Source organism: Macrobrachium rosenbergii, chromosome 23, assembly GCF_040412425.1.
Source record: "Macrobrachium rosenbergii isolate ZJJX-2024 chromosome 23, ASM4041242v1, whole genome shotgun sequence".
NCBI classification, from domain to species: domain Eukaryota; kingdom Metazoa; phylum Arthropoda; class Malacostraca; order Decapoda; family Palaemonidae; genus Macrobrachium; species Macrobrachium rosenbergii.
In genome coordinates, this window is record NC_089763.1 from 20,645,645 (window position 1) to 20,666,538 (window position 20,894).

Here is a 20,894-nt window from a genome sequence, read left to right on the forward strand (position 1 = left end):
GGAACAGTATATGAATACTGGAAATATTTTCCAATTTTTATTTATTGCCTTGCATTTTTTTTTCATTTATTTAAAATTTTCCTGTTAATTGGTGGTAATCTTAATCACACTTATATTTTTTTTGTGAGATCACAGCTTAATTTTGGAACACCACTGCAGCTTTTGTCGCCAACCTGGAGGCAGTTTCAGAAATTTTGTGTAAGTATTGCCATTATTATTTTTATTCTCCATCACTGTACTATTATAAAAATGAGATGGGTGTGTCTATTTAGCATTTGAGTGTTTTTTAGTTAAACTTTTATTATGTAAAATTTAGAATTGACTTGGTAACACTGATAAAATTACTTATAACTTTCAGGCACTGTGGAAGTGATTTTATTTGTAATTCTGGGACCTTGTAAATAATTCAGACAAGTGCAGAGTAATGGTGAGTTTAGTTTTTCATTTAAAATTGCACATGTATATATGAATGTGTGTAAAGGGTGTTCTGATGATTTGGCCAACATGTGACCAGTACAGTAAATAAAGCCAGGTTGATTTGCTTCATGAACAAAGTGAAGATATTCCTGCCATGCAGTGGAATGGAAACTAATGATATTTTAACGTAGTTTTAACTTGAGGAGTAGTTTCAAATACAGTAGTGAAATTTACATTTTAATTGTAATATAGGAATGATCTACTGTGAAAATAATTGTGTACAAAGTATTTGAGGTACCTTGTCATTGGTAGTCATAATTCTTTCTGGTGCTTTCAAAAGTAAAAAAAAGAAATTGTCTTATTTATTAAGGATTTTTACTCTAGTTATTTCATAAACAGGTGAAAAAACAGTAAATTGCATTTTGGAAATTTAATTTGAGAAGAGAATTACCCAGATTAAAGAAACTACTCATCAGTATAGCGAATCAAATAAAATTCAGCCATTCAGACTTCACTATTAATCCCCGTGGTGTATGTAGGGTCATGATCTGTCAGTTAGGCTTGACTTACTAATTAGACATTATGTTCATTTTTTGTAAGAAAAAATTTTATATACAATAATGTGGTTACACTTGTTGGGGTATGTGCTTGTTTGGAATGGAAACGAGTTTTAGGGGAAAGGAAATAGGCTAAACAGTATTTGTATTCATGCTTGAACATTTTTGGTTTGTGAAATTTATAAGAAACATAAACTATAGTTTAAGTTTTTCTTATTTACAGTTGGTTATATTTTCTGCTGTGTTCAGTTAACTTCTGCTATTAGAACTTGTTTGGGCATTTACCATCAGCTGGAGCTTCTGATTTAAGCAGATGAAGACCATCTATAACATTGTTGAATTCTCTAGTCTCTTTGATTTCCATTTTTTGTAACACTTATTTTGGTTTTGCTTTTTACTGTGAAGTGTACATTTGGTGTCGTAACTAGCAAGAGCTTTGCTTTAGCAGACATTTTGGTTTCAGTTAGTGAATAATTGTTTTCTTCACACTCATGCTTTAGAAGCTTTCATATATTATTTTATCATATTTATTACGAATTTTAATCCTACATTAGTTATTAGGAAGTGCTCAAAAGTAGGCTTCTGCGTAGTCATTTTTATGTAAAGGACTATTGAGCTCAACAGCTTCATGTTATTACCACCTTTATTTGTATAAATTGGTAAGTCAGAGTCAGATGCAATCTTTATTTTAATGATTTTCCTTGGTATGTTGCAGGGACACTAGGAATTTCAAAGATGTCTTCTTAGGTATTCACGCTGGAAAAATATTTGGTGGATCTGCCATACCAGTGTCACTACTAATAGTATTGCAATCTTTCATCTTGTAAAAGCCCTATTGTACTCTTCATTGGTTTTCGACTGGCTGCGTGCAAAATATGCCTTTTAAATTTTCACTCGCTCTATGTGCAGTTCTATATTTTAATTTTGCCTTCCTAATGAATTTATCTACCTTCCTACTTTATTTTGTGTGGGCCATTTTTATCACTTTTGATGGTTTTAACGTGATAGTTTATGTCTGATTGTCCTATATTCCTACTAAACCACCTTAGCCGTTGATCCAATTTGGTGTTATTATTCTTTGCTGGATGCAGCAGTGTAGAATTGACACATTTTTCTCTGCTTCTAAGTATTTTTCCATATGTTGCAATGTTCTAATGTTTTACTTTTGCCTGTTTAATTTTCCACCTTTTTCTTCAGACTAAAGGGCAGGTCAATGTCTGAGATATTTATAGATAAAGTTCTAACAAAACTCAAGTGTTTCCTTTTTCTTCTGTAATCTTTGGTTTACTGGATTCAGTAACCCCCAACATATATATAGTAGTACAACCTCTTCCTAATGTATCATTTCTGAACTTTTTGAATCCACTTTTTTGTAATTCCAGCTATTACTAGCTTCTCAGTTTTCCTTAGGGAACCTATGAATGGGTTCTTGAGGTTTCCACCTTTATGTATCTGTGCCTTGAGGAGGTGACAGGTTGTCTTAACACCCTATGGCATTGTTTTTGCTAGAGCTCACCACATTCTTGACTGAGTTGAGTTCCTTCTAAAAAAAATTTTCTGGCTAGCATCATGCAAGTATGTTCCATCTTTTAAGAGGTATTGCCATTAACCAAGAGTAGCATAATTTAGCAGTAATGAAAACCAAAAGGTCTTTTATATTCCTTACTGTTGGCTACAGTTCTAGCAATAGAAATGTGCTGTTTTTCATTTAACTTTCCTTTTCTTAATATTTTATTTCAGGAATTTGTGATGTACCACACTGCACGATGATTTTAAGTACAGCAACCTGCTTTAACTATAGTACAGAGGTCCTCCTGCCATACCACATAAATCCAATCTTGCTTCTGCAAAGGCTGTTATTTTCACCTGTGCCCAGAATGTAGCCTTTGAATTTGGGTAACATTTTGCTTGAGTTTCATTATTAGTTTAATATATTTATTATGTTATGCATTATGCATTTAAATCTTAATCTCCATCAGAACTTTCACTAAATCAATGAGCCTTACTTTAAAGTTTATATTTTTTTTTACGTATAGCCACTAAAGTATCTTTCATTTGTTCAGTAAATAAAAAAATTCAGCCACAAATCTATATAAAGTGTACTTAGCTTTTTTAGCATTTACATGTCTAAACATTCACTGATGATGACTGCTTAATATCTTTAAATATCTATACCAAAAACTTTGATCACCTTAAGCAGTGATTTTGTTAATTTTTCAGTTTATGTCAGTTAATATAGTTTGTCAGAGTAGTTTCAGCTGACTAACAAGTTACTTCTAGACTCATATGGCTGCCAGAGGATATAATTTAGAGTTTAATATGTACCAAGGTATAGCTACACATGTTGGGCATCTGAGTGGGAAAGGACAATGGACCAAGGTATAGCTACACATGTTGGACATCTGAGTAGGAAAGGGCAAAGGACAACGAATGGATAGCAGGATAACACAGTGCAGCTGGAGGCTGTAGGGAGACTACCAAGGACCTGTAAAGCTGAATGGTAGCCACACTGTAAGTAAGGCATTACTGAGGGTAGTACTCCCTATAGAGAATTTTGTAGTAGAACTTTGTGGTAAAAGTCAGGAATGATAACAAGTATAGAATCTCTCAAGTATGAACGAAACTTAGGAGTAATGCAACTGCACATCAGGTGTGCAACATTAAAACATTGGGTGAATATTAACACATTAATAGGGAAATAAAATCATTCTTAATTGAAAAACAGAAACCTTTATGGACAAATATTTACATTAGTTTTACAATGCATGCATTCACAATTCTACAAATTTTTGGGAAAACCTTTAGCTACTCTTTCATTGGATTTCACCTTCTTCTCTAGAGAATGTCTCTTGTCATGTTCCAGTTGTTTTTGTTTTGTAATGCTCCCACCAATTATATTCATCATATCTTGCTTCATTTTATTCCTTGCTCCTCGACCTTTTTCATATTTAGACTGAGACAAAGAATTTGAATCATCTAGATTGGACTGAAAATCAGTAGGACTGCTTTTAAAGCCACCAAAATGAGTCGCAGAATCTCTTGAATACATGCTAGTATTATTGTATGGTAGGGACTGCTTTCGTGGTCTCTTAACATCACTGTTGAAAGACACTCTTCCATATTTAATATTCAACGTTCTTGAATTATTCTGTTTGCTTCCAGGAATTTCATCGTTTACTTTTATAAATTTCAAGCCTGAATTATTAGATTCGATACCAAAGTTCCTCGGGTTGGCAAAGTACGATTTTGATTTATCTTCCTCCAAGCATTTAAAGGCAGCGTCACTTACAAGATCTCTTGGGTGAAACCCTTGGTGCTTCTGTTGGTCTGCATGGAGACACAACCATGTATGGGGTACCTCAAAAGACTCTCTAACTGATCCATCGTTGTAGGGAATATGCCAATCCACTGCATCATGTTGCTGTGCAAGAGCTCTGAATTTTGGAGGTGGCTGCAAAGGTAAAGTAAGGATATTATATTAAATTTAACACAATTATTTCTTGTAGTAACAAAAAATACAAAGATAGTGGGGAAAGGCTCCTGAAAACATAGACATTACCACTTGTGCAACAAGACTGGGTAAAAGCAACTATTCTGTTCAAAGGCTATCAAGAAAATGACTAATTTGTATTTGTTCCTAAGGGTATACTAACCACAACCTTTTATACAGAAGTATCTTTCAGCGCAAGCTGAAAACTGGTCAAAATCTTGGTAACAAGATAGTTAACCAGGTGATTAACAGAGAATGGTGGAGTATCCCTCACTCACCAATTGTCACATTTACATTTTCTTTCGGCCATGGTAGAATAAAAATGTGCTGTAATCTTCTCTCCTGGCTGGCAGTTGAAAGACTGGAGTTACCTCTTTGCCTTGCCTTTGTGTTGTATTCTTTGCCTTTTTCCTTGTTTTTACCATTACGGAAAAAAATGTCAAAATCACTGTGAGGAATGTGGCCACCCTTGTACCTCTTGTTCATGTTGCCTGTAGGGGCTAGTGCCATCAGTGCAACTCATTAGGTGCACTGTAGGCATTACTTAGGGTTCTTTGGAGCGTGCCTTCGGCCCCTAGCTGCAACCTCTTTCGTTCCTTTTACTGTACCTCCTTTCATAGTCTTTTTTCCATCTTACTTTCCACCCTCTCCTAACAGTTGATTCATAGTGCAACTGCAAGGTTTTCCTCCTATTACACCTTTCATACCTTTTACTATCAATATCCGTTTCAGCACTGAATGACCTCTTAGGTCCCAGTGCTTGGCCTTTGGCCTAAATTTTATATTCAGTTCAATTCAACTGTTCCTGTCACTTGTAATGATGAATTCTCTCTTCTTTGTGGTTCTTGAAATTCCAAAAAAATTCCAGTTCAAAGATTATTCTGGCAAGGAATGTATTGATAAGGATTTGCCACAGTGGATTAGGTTTAGGAAGAGGAATATACAGCATCTGCTGACTTCCTTGGGGGAACACTAATCTGGCTGGGGATGCCTCCAAACCTTTCTAGTTCCTTCTTACCCTCATCATCCATTCGTCCCTCTGTAAGTGCTGCTACTTCTGTGAGTATCACTAGGTCTAAAAAACCAGAACCCAACTTTCACTTGAGGACATCACATGATTCTGATGTTCTAGGTGTCCATAGGAAAACATCACCTTTATAGCGCCTGTGTAAGATATGGCCTACCTTCAATATTTGTGTTAGCCCATCTTTTGTGGCTTTCATTAATAAGAAGGCTGAGGAAAAAGGATTTAAAACCTGAGCCCTCTGTAGAAGTGGCACTTGGTGGGGATACGGCTATTTTGGCTTTATGTACTGCTGTGAAGGAAGGGGCTCCTCCTGTTGCAGTGGATCCTTCAGTGGGTGAGACTTCAGCCAGGATCCTTCAGTGGGTAAGACTTCATCTGAGGTTCCTGCCTCACCCAGTCCTGCAGTACAAAGGGAATGTGGCAAACTGGGGAAAAAAGAAGCACCGGTGCTTCCCGCTTCATCCTCTTCCTCTCTATTGTTGTCAAACTTATCTTGTCTTCATCCTCCTTGACTTCAGACTCTCCTTCATCTACACTTAAGAAGAAGGGGAATTCTAAAGCAGACCGAGCAAGCTCTTCTCCTCCCTGCTGCTTGTGCATCAGAGAGGTATACAATGGAAGTCAAAGAGACTACTTGTTTGTTGTTGGATGTATCTGTCCTTGAATGACAAATGACCTCCCTCTGGTGGTTCATTCTCAGCTTCAAAGATGAATGGAGTTCGTGTCTGTGGCATTGCTCCAGACTGTCTCGTGGCTTCACCTAACTTTGAACATGCTGCCAGACTTTGCTGTAGCAGTTATCTTTTCGTGGGACAACACAGCAATCTTCACAAGACCGCTAGTGTCATTTGCCAGAACACCAACACGTGGGCAAATCTGGTTCTTAAGAGACACGGTACCTCGGTCCTCTCTTGGCAGGTTTTCTCTTGGTGCTGGTGAAACCTTTGACTTCTAAAGTTGCAAAAAAGACTTTCTCCAAAACCCAGTCAGGGATCCCAATTTTCTTCCTCAGATGAGGGTGGGGAGTCCTTCCAGCCCTTTCTTCCTCCTTCCCTAGCTGCAGGTAGGAAGCAAGGAAAGGGGAAGAAGAGAGGAGTTGCTGAGGGCAACGATTCCATTCTCTGCCATTGGGCATAGTGGTAGAACCATTTGTAGTATCAGTCCTTCAGGATGGGTGGCAGTATTCTGTTCAAGGAATGACATCCTCCCTTCTCACAAGTACCAATGCTTTTCTAACCTCACCTTCTGGATTTGCAAGAATCTTTGGCACTGTTGGAAGTTAACAGACACTATAATCTATATGTAACATGTATTTGTTATTGTATAATGTATCCTCACCTCCCATGTGTATAACATAGTATACTGTATTGATAAGTGGCAACTGTATTCTTGTCTCACATGTACATTGTTAAGTGGCAACCAAACACATTCAAATCCTGTGCCTGGCAGTATGCCACTTCCCCTCCGAGTTCAGTAGTCACGCGTAGTTCTTGTTGCATTGTAACCTTTATTACTGTAGGTATAAAGAACCTACATTTTAGATGAGCTTGTTTCACGTCTCATCCCAACCAACATGGTACAGTGAGGTATCACAGGAAGAAGTTGCAAGAAGCAAGAGAGACAGGTGACTTGCAACATACCAGAAGAAAGCTCTCTCTATCTCTCTCTCTCTCTCTCCGCAAGGACGTTATTTGCTGGTATGGTATGTACAGTGCATCTTATGTGCAGTGTAAGGTAGTGCTAACGAGCCAACTAGTGCCAGTATTTCATGTACTGCATCTAAAATACTAATACATTACATTAGTTAAATTCTGCTTTTTAGCCTGTATGGGGGTAATCAGAACATTATTCACAATGGATTCTCCATGTTCTCAGGATGAATGTGACGACACCCTAGCAGTCCAGTATTCACAAGATCCTGCCTACCATCCACAGTCCCCACCCGCTCTCCATCCCTAAACGACCATACCCCAATCTGCTGATTTCCTTTTGCTCATACAGAACCGACCATACCCCAATCAGCTGATTTCCTTTTGCTCATACAGAACCTGGAGAAATCATGGATCAAGGGTCATGTCAGGATCAGACAAGAGGAGAAAAGGAGGAGACAGAAAGAAGAGAGACAAAGAAAACAGGAAGATTTTGGGGTCCAACGACAGAGAGAGGATGAAATTTGCAGGGAACAGGAAGCAGACCACTACAGCGCCTTTCTGCAAATGCTAGCCCCTCTTGTACAGAAAGCAACCACGGGAAGACCCAGTGCCCCTCCTTCAATACCTGCAGCTCATACCTTGCCACCAGAGGGTGCAGTGACTACATCAGTACCTGCTCCACAGAAAGCCATCGCCCAGAACCTCCCCCCCTTGCCCAGATGCAACCTTTCAAAGTTGTGCAACCACACGCATGGATCCACAGAGAAGCGTCCAGCAGCAGACAGCAACTGTGCCTACAAGGGTCATTGGGCCAAGGCACATACGTGCCCCGCCAGACAGGTCCAGTGCTGCCACTTCAATCGACAGGAACATTACGACAAGTGCTGCTGGAAGAAGACAAGGGATGCTACTTCCAGTCCTGAGCCTACACCACCCTCTCTGGGCATGAACTCCAGCTGTTGTCGGACGGGAAGACCCTCTTCTATCAAAGACACCGCAGCCAATCTCCATTTCCCTCTTGTATGGTGACACCACATCCAGGATTCACATGTCGCCAGACACAAGTGCCGATGTCTCTGTTGTGGGCTCTCAGCATCTTGACCTTCTGCACATTCCTAGGAGTGCACTACAACCCCCCACCAGCTACCCCAGTGCCCACCGCAGATGGCCCTATGATGACACCTTCCTTAGGATCCTTCACAGCCACTCTCACCTTAGCTGAAAGATCCTGTTCAGAGAGAATCCAAGTCCATGGTGTCTGAATGCCACTGCTGTCATATAGCCACTGCAAAGAGTTGGTCATTATTCCCCCAGTTTCCCCAGACCTATTCTGGATGTTACCCATGCCAGTAAGTGTTCAGGGCTGGCTCTTCATGCCACCACGTTGCCTGCTGAAGTCTGAGACTTTTTTTCTGCGAGAGTTCATGGATGTGCTGACCTCTAAGGAAGAACTGAAGAAAGCCCCACTAAAGCTGATGGTAGGACCCCCAATGCAAATCCAACTTGAAGATGCTGTGCCTTTTGCCATTAATGCATCTTGCCAAATACCATATGCCTTCTGGGAAAAAGTTATGGCAGAGCTCGAGTGCATGGTTGATCAGGGTATCATTAAGCCTGCTGGTGACAAACCCTCAGACTGGTGTCACCCGCTCGTTGTAGTAACTAAGGACAAAGGTGTCTGAATCACCGTTGACCTCAAGAACCGCGACAGCCAAGTCCTTCACCACTGCAGATGCCCTACATGGGTACTAGCGAATGCAACTTGCAGAGGAGGATCAAAAGTTAACCACATACAGCATTGCAGAGGCCCAATGGGATTTGTGGCCACAGGGGACACCTACTGCCTTTGAGGAGACAAGGCTCCGCAAGGTGTCGAGAATTGTGCCAAGGTAGTCGATGACAATCCTGCTGCTCGATGAGAATTTCCCTAGCCATCTATGCCAAATCCACAAGATGTTGACAAGGTGCCGCAAGTTTGGCATCACACTTAACAAAGACAAGTTTGTGGTTACTGCCTCCAGCATTACCTTCTACCTTCTGCGGATTTCGGACCTCCAAAGACGGCATTTCATTTCAGCAGGCCCCGACAAAGTAGCTGCAATCAAGGACTTCCCTACACCGATGAACTTGACGGATCCTCATTCCTTTTTGGGGTTAGTGAACCAATTGGCTGACTTTATGCCCGAGATATTTGATGCAGCTTAGCCTATCAGACCCATTATGATCCCCAAGTGTGCATTTGTATGGACCACAGATCAGGATGGAGCATTTTGCCGAGTGAAGACTGCCCATCAGTCCTTGCCTCCTTTGATCCAGCCCTCCCAGTTATCCTACAGACTGATGCTTCTCAACTCACTGGACTAGGATATCCCTTCTACAAGACCATGGCAATGGAAGACTCCGCTTAGTACAGTGTGGCTCGTTTCCTCACAGATACTTAGGCGCGCTACGCCACAATCAAGTTGGAGATGTTAGCTGTAACCTTGGATATGTCCAAATGCAAACTGTACCTGACAGGCCTCAAACATTTTACACTGATGACAGATGATCACCCTCTGGTGCCAATTCTCAACCATTCATTACACTTTGGATGCGGTCAAGAATCCCCATTTACAATGTCTCAAGGAGAATATCTCACCGTATCTGTTCACAGCTGTGTGGCGTGCTGGCAAGCAGCTTGGCATACCCGATGCCTGGCAGCCAGCTCACACCACATAACGAAACCAAATATGTTGAGACTGGGCCATACATCAGGACCATTGCCACCACTCATGCAGCAGCCCAAGAGGATGACATTTCACCCCAGGATGCTGACAGGATTGTTCAAGATCTTCAGGTTTCAGCGAGGGAGGACCCATCGTACATCCATCTTCAAGACTTTGCTCTCAGGATTTCCTATCAATCGTTACAACTTAGATAATTCGTTGCTCCCATTCTGGAAACTATGGGATAGCCTCTCAGTCGATGGTGAACTCTTACTTTATGGAGCAAGGATTGTAGTTCCTGCAGCCCTTTGCTGCTGCACTCTATCACTACTCCATGACAGTCACAGAGCAACAGAAGCCACAAAGCAATGGGCACAACAGACTGTTTACTGGCCAGAAATCGATTCTTGACATCGCAACCGCTGTTCAAGCTCGAGAGCCTTGCCAGTTTTTACAACCCAGCCTCCAGCAGGAACCTCATCAAAATGACAACCACCCTACTAGGCCCTTTGAGTCTGTGTCAGAGGACTTTAACATCATAGGGTAGTCATTCCTCTTCATGACCAACAGGCTTTCTGGCTGGCCTGTGGTTGCCCCATGCTTCAGTGATACTACTGCCTCTGCAATGATAAGGATCTTCTGCAGATATTTCAGGGAGGTCGGTGTCCCACTTCGCCTCAGGACCAATGGTAGACTACAGTTCATCAACCACGAATTTAGGGATTTCATGGAGCAATGGGGAGTACATCATCTCCTTAATCCCCCACGCTGCCCGCAGTCCAATGGCCATGCGAAACATCTTATACTGAAGAAAACACCTAATACTGAAGACGTGCACGTGAAACCTTTGACATCTAAAGTTGCAAAGAAGCTTGTTTTTCCAAAACCCAGACACGGATCCCAATTTCCTTCCTCAGATGAGGGTTGGGAGTCCTTCCAGCCCTTCCTTCCTTCCTCCTTCCCCAGTTGCAGGTAGGAAGCAAGGAAAGGGGAAGAAGAGAGGGAGTTGCTGAGGGTGACGATTCCATTCCTCTGCCATTGGACATAGTGGTAGAACCCTTGGTAGTATCAGTCCTTCAGGATGGGTACAATATTCTGTTCAAGGAATGTCATCCTCCCTTCTCACAAGCACCAATGCTCTTCTAACCTTACTTTCTGGATTTGCAGGAGTCTCTGGCCCTGTTGGAAGTTAATAGCTACTATTAATCTATATGTAACATGTATTTATTATTGTATAACGTATCCTTGCCTCCCATGTATATAACATAGTATACTGTATTGATAAGTGGCAACTGTATTCTTGTCTCACATGTACACTGGTAAGTGGCAACTAAACACAATCAAATCCAATGCCTGGCAGTATGCCACTTCCCCTCCGAGTTCAGTTGCTCACACGTATAGTCCTTGTTGCATTGTAACCTTTATTACTGTAGGTATCAAGAACCTACATTTTAGATGAGCTTGTTTCACGTCTCATCCCAACCAACATGGTACAGTGGGGTATTACAGGAAGAAGTTGCAAGACGCAAGAGATAAAGGAGACTTACAGCGTACCAGAAGAAAGCCGACAGAGGACCTCTCTCTCTCTCTCTCTCTCTCTCTCTCTCTCTCTCTCTCTCTCTCTCTCTCTCTCTCTCTCTCTCTCTCTCTCTCTCTCTCTCTCTCTCTGACTTGACTTTATTTGCTGGTATGGTATGTACAGTGTATCTTATGTGCAAACAAGCCAACTAGTGCCAGTATTTCATGTACTGCATCTAAAATACTAATTCAGTATATTAAGCCTGTATGGGGGTAAACAGAACATTATTCACAATGGATTCCCTATGTTCTCAGGACGAATGTGACGACACCCTAGCAGTCCAGTATTCACAAGATCCTGCCTACCATCCGCAGTCCCCACCCGCTCTCCATCCCTAAATGGCCATACCTCAATCAGCTGATTTCCTTTTGTTCATACAATACCTGGAGAAATCATGGATTAAGGGTCACGTCAGGATCAGACAAGAGGAGAAAAGGAAGAGACAGAAAGAAGAGAGACAAAGAAAACAGGAAGATTTTAGGGTCCAACGACAGAGAGAGGACAAAATTCGCGGGGAACAGGAAACAGATCACTACAGCACCTTTCTGCAAATGCTAGCCCCCTTGTACAGCAAGCAACCACAGGAAGCCCCAGCGCCCCTCCTTCCATACCTGCAGCTCATACCTCGCCACCAGAGGGTGCAGTGACTACATCAGTACCCCCTCCACAGAACCTCCCCCCCTTGACCAGATGCAACCTTTCAAAGTTGTGCAACCACACGCATGGGTCCACAGAGAAGTGTCGTGCAGCAGACAGCACCTGCAGCAACTGTGCCTACAAGGGTCATTGGGCCAAGGTACATACGTGCCCTGCTAGACAGGTTCAGTGCTGCCACTGCAACCGACAGGAACATTACAACAAGTGCTGCTGGAAGAAGACAAGGGATGCCACTTCCAGTGCCGAGCCTGCACCACCCTCTCTGGACAAGAACTCCAGCTGTCGTCGGATGGGAAGACCCTCTTCTATCAAAGACACTGCAGCCAATCTCCGTTTCCCTCGTTTGGTGACACCACAACCAGGATTCAGATGTCGCCAGACACAAGTACCGACGTCTCTGTTGTGGGCCCTCAGCATCTTGACCTTCTGCACATTCCTAGGAGTGCACTACAACCCCCACCAGCTACCCCAGTGCTCACTGCAGATGGCTCTATGATGACACCTGCCTTAGGATCCTTCACAGCCACTCTCACCTTTCAGCAGAGATCCTGTTCAGAGAGAATCCAAGTCCATGGTGTCTGAACACCACTGCTGTCATATAGCCACTGCAAAGAGTTGGTCATTATTCCCCCAGAGTTTCCCCAGACCTATTCTGGATGTTACCCATGCCAATACGCGTTCAGAGCTGGCTCTTCATGCCACCACGTCGCCTGCTGAAGTCTGAGACTTTTTTTCTGCGAGAGTTCAAGGATGTGCTGACCTCTATGGAAGAACTGAAGAAAGCCCCACTAAAGCTGATGGAAGGACCCCCAATGCAAATCCAACTTGAGGAAGATGCAACTTGCAGATGAGGATCAAAAGTTAACCACTTACATCACACCCTATGGCCGATCCCAGCATTGCAGAGGCCCAATGGGATTTGTGGCCACAGGGGACGCCTACTGCCTTTGAGGAGACAAGGCTCTGCAAGGTGTCAAGAATTGCGCCAAGGTAGTCGATGACAATCCTGCAGCTCGATGAGGATTTCCTTAGCCATCTATGCCGAATCCATGGGATGTTGACAAGGTGTGCAAGTTTGGCATCACACTTAACAAGTTTGTGGTTACCGTCTACCTTCTGCGGATTTCGGATCTCCAAAGATGGCATTTCATTTCAGCAGACCCCGACGAAGTAGCTGCAATCAAGGACTTCCCTACACCAATGAACTTGACGGATCTTCATTCATTCGTGGGGTTAGTGAACCAATTGGCTGACTTTACGCCAGAGATATTTGATGCAGTTCAGCCTATTAGACCCATTATAAGCCCCAAGTGTGCATTTGGATTCCACAATAAGCTGTAGGTCCTGCTGCTAAGTAACCAATTGGTTCTTAGCCACGTAAAATAAGTCTAATCCTTCAGGCCAGCCCTAGGAGAGCTGTTAATCAGCTCAGTGGTCTGGTAAAACTAAGGTATACTTAACTTGTATGGACCGCAGATTAGGACGGAGCATTTCGCTGAGTGAAGACTATCAGTCCTTGTCTCCTTTGATCCAGCCCTCCCAGTTATCCTACAGACTGATGCTTCTCAACTCACCGGACTAGGATATCCCTTCTACAGGACCGTGGCAGTTGAAGACTCCGCTTAGTAGTGGCTCGTTTCCTCACAGACACTGAGGCGCATTATGCCACAATTGAGTTGGAGATGTTAGCCATAACCTGGGATATGTCCAAATGCAAACTGTACCTGACAGGCCTCAAACATTTTACGTTGATGACAGACCATCGCCCACTGGTGCCAATTCTCAACCATTCATTACACTTTGGATGCGGTCAAGACTCCCCGATTACAATGTCTCAAGGAGAATATCCCATCGTATCTGTTCACAGCTGTGTGGTGTGCTGGCAAGCAGCTTGGCATCCCCGATGCCTGGCAGCCAGCTCACACCACATAACAAACCGAATATGTTGAGACTGGGCCATACATCAGGACCATTGCCACCACTCATGCAGCATCCCAAGAGGATGACGCTTCACCCCAGGATGCTGACAGGATTATTCAAGATCTTCAGGCTTCAGTGAGGGAGGACCCATTGTACATCCATCTTCAAGACTGTGTGCTCTCAGGATTTCCTACCAATCGTTACAACCTGGATAATTCGTTGCTCTCACTCTGGAAACTATGGGATAGCCTCTCAGTCGATGGTGAACTCTTCCTTTATGGAGCAAGGATTGTAGTTCCTGCAGCCCTTTGCTGCTGCACTCTATCACTACTCCATGACAGTCACGGAGCAATAGAAACCACAAAGCGATGGGCACAACAGACTGTTTACTGGCCGGAAATCAACTCTTGACATCGCAAGTGCTGTTCAAGCTCGAGAGCCTTGCCAGGTTTTACAACCAGCCTCCAGCAGGAACCTCTTCAAAATGACAAGCACCCTACTAGGCCCTTTGAGTCTGTGTCAGAGGACTTCTTCAACACTTCAGGGTAGTAATTCCTCTTCGTGACCTACAGGCTTTCTGGCTGGCCTGTGGTTGCCCCATGCTACAGTGACACTACCACCTCTGCAATGATAAGGATCTTCTGCAGATATTTCAGGGAGGTTGGTGTCCCACTTCACCTCAGGACCGATGGTAGACCTCACAATTCACCAGCCATGAATTTAGGGATTTCATGGAGCAATGGGGAGTACATCACCTCCTTACTCTCCCGTACTGCCTGCAGTCCAATGGCCATGTGAAACATCACATACTGAAGACAACACCCTCTGGCAACACTGACTGTGAAGACTTCGACCCTGGCCTCTTGGAGTTACGGAACACTCCAAACTTCATGGGCCACACCCCTGCACAAATCCTATATGGCCCCACTTCACTCTTGTGTGCCTGCTCATTCTCAGTCATTCTCACAGGAATGGCTCGAGAAAGCCGAAGACTGTGATTGCCGTGCTGCCAACAGAGCCGAACTTGTACAGAGGTCGCACAATTAACATGCACGTCCCCTACCCAGGCTAGAAGTTGGACAGCCAGTAAAGATCCAAGATCCAACTTCTCACTGTTGGGACAAGGTTGGGATCGTCATGAGCCATGGCAGGTCAAGGGACTATGAAATACATTTCCCCAGTGGACGAGTATACTAGAGGAACCGGCAATTCCTGTACCCAGTACCAACCCATGGTGCTGACCCTCTACCTCACATCCCTGTGGACCTTCACATGGACGTGAAAGTCTCCTGCTACAGTTAGTTAGTTAGTTATAAATGATTTATTTAACCAGACCTCTCAACTCTTCTCCTGCTACAGCCCCACATAGATCTCCCAGATTTTCCAAATGAAGAACCTGTTCAAGATGGGACTACAAGCATGAAGGAAGAAGGGGGTTGTAGATGATTGGACTATAATCTATATGTAACATGTATTTGTCATTTAGAGGGCAGAATCATTAGATCCCCCGTTGTTCAGCTACATTCTCTTCAGACAAAGAGGACAAGATGCCATCCTTCTGCTCCTTTACTCGCTCTTGATCTTGTAATGAAAGGGAAGAGATCCAGTACAACTGCTATTTGAATGATGTTCACTCTAGGCTCTGCCCTATCAAAACCCTATACTCAGTAGCCACCAAGCTCATGGACAATGCAGGAGAACAAACTGCCACTCCCATGCACCTCCTATCTATGCAGCAAGCCTGGCACATGAGAGGTGAGAGAGAGCAATTGAGCCTCTTCCTCGACGTGGTGCATGAATACCAAAAAGATACATGCTCTCTCTCTCTCTTGTTAGAGCATGTGTGGCCAGATGATGTTGAAGGGCATGGGGAGAGGGGAGTTGTCCTGATCAACCACATGCAGAGTGAGCAGGACATGCAGACTCATCTAGGTGTGAGCCTGAGAGCTTGTAAATGGAAGTGGCAGGATCAGACTTTTGGTCTAAACGGGTAGATGCAGAGGCGCGATGACGTGCCAGTGACTGTGACTCCCACTCTCCTGCAAGAATAAAGAGCTCATGTGAGAAATCTGCCTTGACTTCTTGTGCAAGGCCTTAGACCTCCTCCTCTTCTCCCTACATATTGGAAAAGATTTCAGGGACAAGGAAGGGGATGAAAATGAACTTGATGACAAGTAGGAACACTGAGAGCATTTCTTCCCTTTCCTTTCCTGAGTCTTGTCAGTATTCAACAACAAAGTACCAACTGAGAAGGACTACTGTGACAGGATCCCCCTCCTTTGCGGTAGTCAAGAAGCTGGGGTAGCTGAAGACATAGGAGCTGGCACAATAGGAGAGGAAGGTACTGGAGACAGTGCCCTCTCCTCTGCCAGGTTGTCCAGAAATGCTGCAAAAGACAGACTAGCAGGAATTTTAAGCATATGAAAGATCATTCGCAGGACTGTATTCCAGAGGCAGCATTTTCTTAGTACCTGGATGTACAGGTCAGACAAATTGGAGGGTGAAACAGCTGTTGATGGCACACCCGACTTCTCTGTTCAAGTGCTTTTCCCTACAAAGAGGGGTAGCATTACTAACAGGCAGAAGGAGAAAGAAAAAATCCCCTGAAGAAGCCAGCACTACAAGCAGAGGGATAGGAATGGAAGAATGAAAAAGCCCATGAAGAAGCCAGCAATAACAGGCAGAGGGATAGGAATGGAAGAAGGAAAAAGAAAAAATCCCATGAAGCTGGCAAATACTTTTACCATTGCAGGGAATACCAGACATCGCACGCTCCTTGCACAGGGTGGGGGCTTACTGCTGCAGGAGATATGAAATGCCCATGCCCCCTGCAACAGCTTTGGTCATGTTTTTCTCCACTGCTAAACAACAACTAAGAAAGAGACACTGAACAAAAGTCCAAAGAAAAAGTGAGTGGTAACATAAGGCGAGTGAGGGGTATTACTCCACTCACCCCATACCTCCTTGTTCTTATATTCAACAACTGCTCAAGCTAAAGGATACTCGTGCATAAATGGTGATGCTTTCCATTTCAGTAGGAACAAATCTGATTCATTATTAGCACTATAATACAGCAAGGACAAGTTATTTCATTATTTAATAAATCTTCCAACATACCACAAGGTGTACTCCAGAGGGATGATTAATGGAAAATATCTGATGCTTTCTCTGCCATACACGAAAGGTTTCCCGCAGAGAGGGATCTCTTAAACGATAAAGATGGTCTCGGAGAAAATCACTGAAAGAAATCATGCGAATAAATTATATTTTTCAAACCAGTCTACAAAAGTTAGCATGTTTACTATTTGTTTTCAGTTTTCTCCTGAGATTTTATAATATGAAATACAGTACAAAGTACAGTACTGCATTTCTTGGAGTCAAAGATACTGTTTTTTCCTGAAATAAGTCTCAGAAATTTACCCTGTGTCCTATCTAACCCCAGAGGAAAGTTATCTTTGCTAGAATATTCAAAACTCATACATGACCTCTGCATGAAGAGTATACATACATTAAGTTACTTAAAAATTAAAAAAAAATACGTACTATACAAATTCATTCCCATATCAGCAATTCCTACTATAGCAAGACTATCTCAATCGATCATGTACACATCTGACTTATGGTAATATGAAAATATTTGCAGGCTTTGGAGACTAAAGTGTTTTTTCATATTTTAATCTTAATTTTTTCCTGTACTTGGGATGTGTGGTGTTTTTACAAAGTTTAACTGCAATACAATGTTACACCATATCAACTACGTGGAATACTGTATCTACTGTAGCCCCATCCAGCTGCGCTTACTGAGAGACTGATGGCAAAGAAAATTTTTGACAACACAAGACTTGGCAGTTTATGGTGTATAAGTTACTTTGTCATTTATTCAAGTGTTTCAATTTGCTTGTAAGTCAACTGTAGGAAAACTTTAATAATATTAAAATCAGTAAACATGAAAAAATTTAAAAAGTACTTTATTTTTAAAGTAAATGATAAGAAAAAATCATCAAATAATCAGTAGAAATCAAGAGCCAGGGTTCTTCAATGCAACGAGACACAGCATACCACAGAAAACAAAGACATCAACTTATGATAGGGAGGCCATTTCTTATGCATTGTTTTCAAAATTTTGCTAGTTAAAAGTGGGGTGCACATTCGAGGGTGGAATATCTTCAACACCAGGAAATGAGGTATATACGATAAGTCATAGGGTAAAAACCTTCAAATTAGATAGAACCCACAAAATACAACAGCATTTTCCAACCAATATTGTTAAAAGGTTCTGAATTGATATAAAATATGCCTTTTAACATATCCACTTCTTACTCTAGCATACTTACATTGTGATTCAACATTAATCATGTTGATTTAGATTTATTAATGACCTCATTAAATAATAGGTATGATTATCTGGTATTAATTCCACATACCCATATAGAATACCTGAGATTTCTAGTACTAAATATTACCCTTATAAAACAGGCTTTATTTTTTGGTCGTTATTAAAGTTATTAATCATAATTTTTAATCAAGACTCACAGCAAATGATGATTTGGAAACATTCTACCAGCAACTGCATCGAAAGTAAATTTCATTTACTGAAGTACTCGTCTACTTTATAACTGGAACCCTAATTTGTGGAGACAGATTCAACTTGGTGCAAGTAAAACCTTCTATGGTTATTTCCAGTTTCTCTGGCAAATAATTTTACTATTCTTTGTTCTTCTGTGATCAACATTTTTATGTAAGTAATTAATACAAGCCTCTGAACTACTGAAACCATGACTGGTGAGCAAATTTAGTACTTTATTCACTTTTTCTTTACTAAGTAGAGTACAACTAATGTCTTCTCAAATTTGAGGTTACATTTCAAACTGTATTACTGATGCCTTCAAGTTAAGTCTAAACTGTATTACTAATTCCTTCAGTTAAGTCTAGTAATGTCTGAAATAAGACTTTGAAGAATACTGCAGACATATACTCAAAAATACCTTGATGCAAACTGTTCTAAAATAATACTCCTAAGAATACTGCATATATAGCACTCAGAAATTACCTTGATACAAACTGTGTTCCAAGTCCAGACTGGAGAGCAGCATAAATGAAAAATCCATCATCCTTTGAACTGAAAAGAAACAATTCATACAGTATTGGAATGGCAACAAGCTAGACTGAACAAAGCAGGTAAAAGATGACACTGAAGCAGGACAAATAAATGCAAGGATAACATAAGAAACTGATCTTAGGACAGAAGGTAATGCATAATATGTTCTCAGTCTACACATCAAAAACAGGGAGACAACAAAAGTAGTTTTCCAATATACTTTAATATTAGCCTGTTCATTCCAAGCATGAGAACCCCAGACTTGAAATCAATCTGTTGTGTCGGAATGAATGTACTTAAGTAAAGTGATGGATCTGTATTGAAAGAAAATATTTTTCCCTGTAAAAAAAATACTGTTGCTCTACAGAAGCTCCAGGCCCCAAACAGAACAAATGATCATGAGTTGGACAGGAACCATGTTTGAAAATTTGAAAGGCTCATCCTTTGTACTTGCAGAAGAAAACTGATTAAACTGAAACCTAGTGTCTCAAGGACGCTTTGTTTATGAACAGAAAAGGCTATCAGGGTCAAACCTGGGGTGAGCTTGGCTCACTCTTTTGAGTACAAGGACTGGCAGTACTGGCTCCTCCTCTGATGTAGATAAGGGAGAATCAAACAGTGAGGAGCTAAAAACTAACTAGATGGCAAGAGCAGGAACACTGCACAGAACGGGAGCATGACTGGTGCTAGGCTAGCATAGGAGAGTTAATTGCAGGTGCATGGTCAAAGGGAGGTATATTGCACTAAAAAATGTCTGGCAAGCAAAAGAGATGGAAAGTCTACACAAGATGGAGGAGGCATGAGAGACTGAGAGCAGGAGCACAGCTGGTAGAAAGAGGACAGGAAGCAGAAGTGCACTGAACTTCAATGCAACTGATACAAAATTAAACCAGCAAAAGAGGCTGAATCAGGAAGCCAAGACTGAACTCAAGGTTGCTGCTGGAGTTGCTGCTGGAGTGCCAGGGGTGCATTACCTGATAAACCAACCCCTTGCTGGTGTTAAGCAGATAAAAGAACTGTACCCACTGAAGACTGTAACTATAAGAAGGCAATAAAGGAGGACCTATAACCAACAAAGAGCAATGGACACCAGGAATCCTAGATACTCTAGTACCACCATTATGGCTGCCAGACCAACAGGAACTGCAGCAGATCAGGGATCCCCAGAAAGCTCAGAAACAGAAAAAATTCTATCATCAGTGGCACTTGAATGCATCCTGCTACAGCAAAGTTCCACGACCAAAATTAATCCTGGCAAAGAAACTGAATTATACACTTCAAACAACCAAAATATCCCAGCCAAAAGTTTTATCATATCTAGCTCTGCAGTTGTGACATCTAAAGGAACATTACTTATCAAACAGGCTTCTATAACAGCGTAGTGGTAAGCAAGAGATACGAAAACACTGTATCAGTTTGCTAACATCAGTTTGGTAAATTAGTGTTGACTACTTTCTATGCATACAAGGATTGGGTCATGTGGATTATTCATTAAATATTCATGGGTTAAAGGAGTATAACCAGTTCAAAAGTGAAACAAAATTACTTCAACATGATGTTCTTTTTGTTGTGAAGAATGCCATAATCCAACATCTTATGTTCATTCTAATTGTATGTTTTGTATGCAGAACTTGGTTGTCTGCTAAAAAAATCATATACTAGCCTGTTATTATAAGGTTCATTACTCAATACAATTTGCCATTCGTTATAAATTATGAGTTTTAGAGTTTTAAATAGTCACTGTCAGGAATGATTTTCTTTTTGTGAACATAATAGTTGAAACATTGCCTGT

The 20,894-nt window shown here is 41.9% G+C and overlaps 1 protein-coding gene across 2 annotated transcripts in view; it reads right to left on the reverse strand.

Annotated features, from left to right (window-relative positions):
- Positions 1 to 3,688: 3,688 nt before the first annotated feature.
- Positions 3,689 to 20,894, reverse strand: part of mldr (mitochondrial ribonuclease P catalytic subunit) — a 40,039-nt gene continuing 22,833 nt past the window's right edge. For both annotated transcript variants that reach the window (XM_067125410.1, XM_067125411.1), the window contains 3 exons: positions 19,055 to 19,123; positions 17,122 to 17,242; positions 3,689 to 4,425 (listed from right to left, as the gene is read on the reverse strand). In XM_067125410.1, coding sequence (XP_066981511.1) covers positions 3,754 to 4,425; positions 17,122 to 17,242; positions 19,055 to 19,123 — 862 coding nt within the window. In that variant the 3' untranslated portion in view covers positions 3,689 to 3,753. The remainder of the gene's footprint in view (positions 4,426 to 17,121; positions 17,243 to 19,054; positions 19,124 to 20,894) is intronic.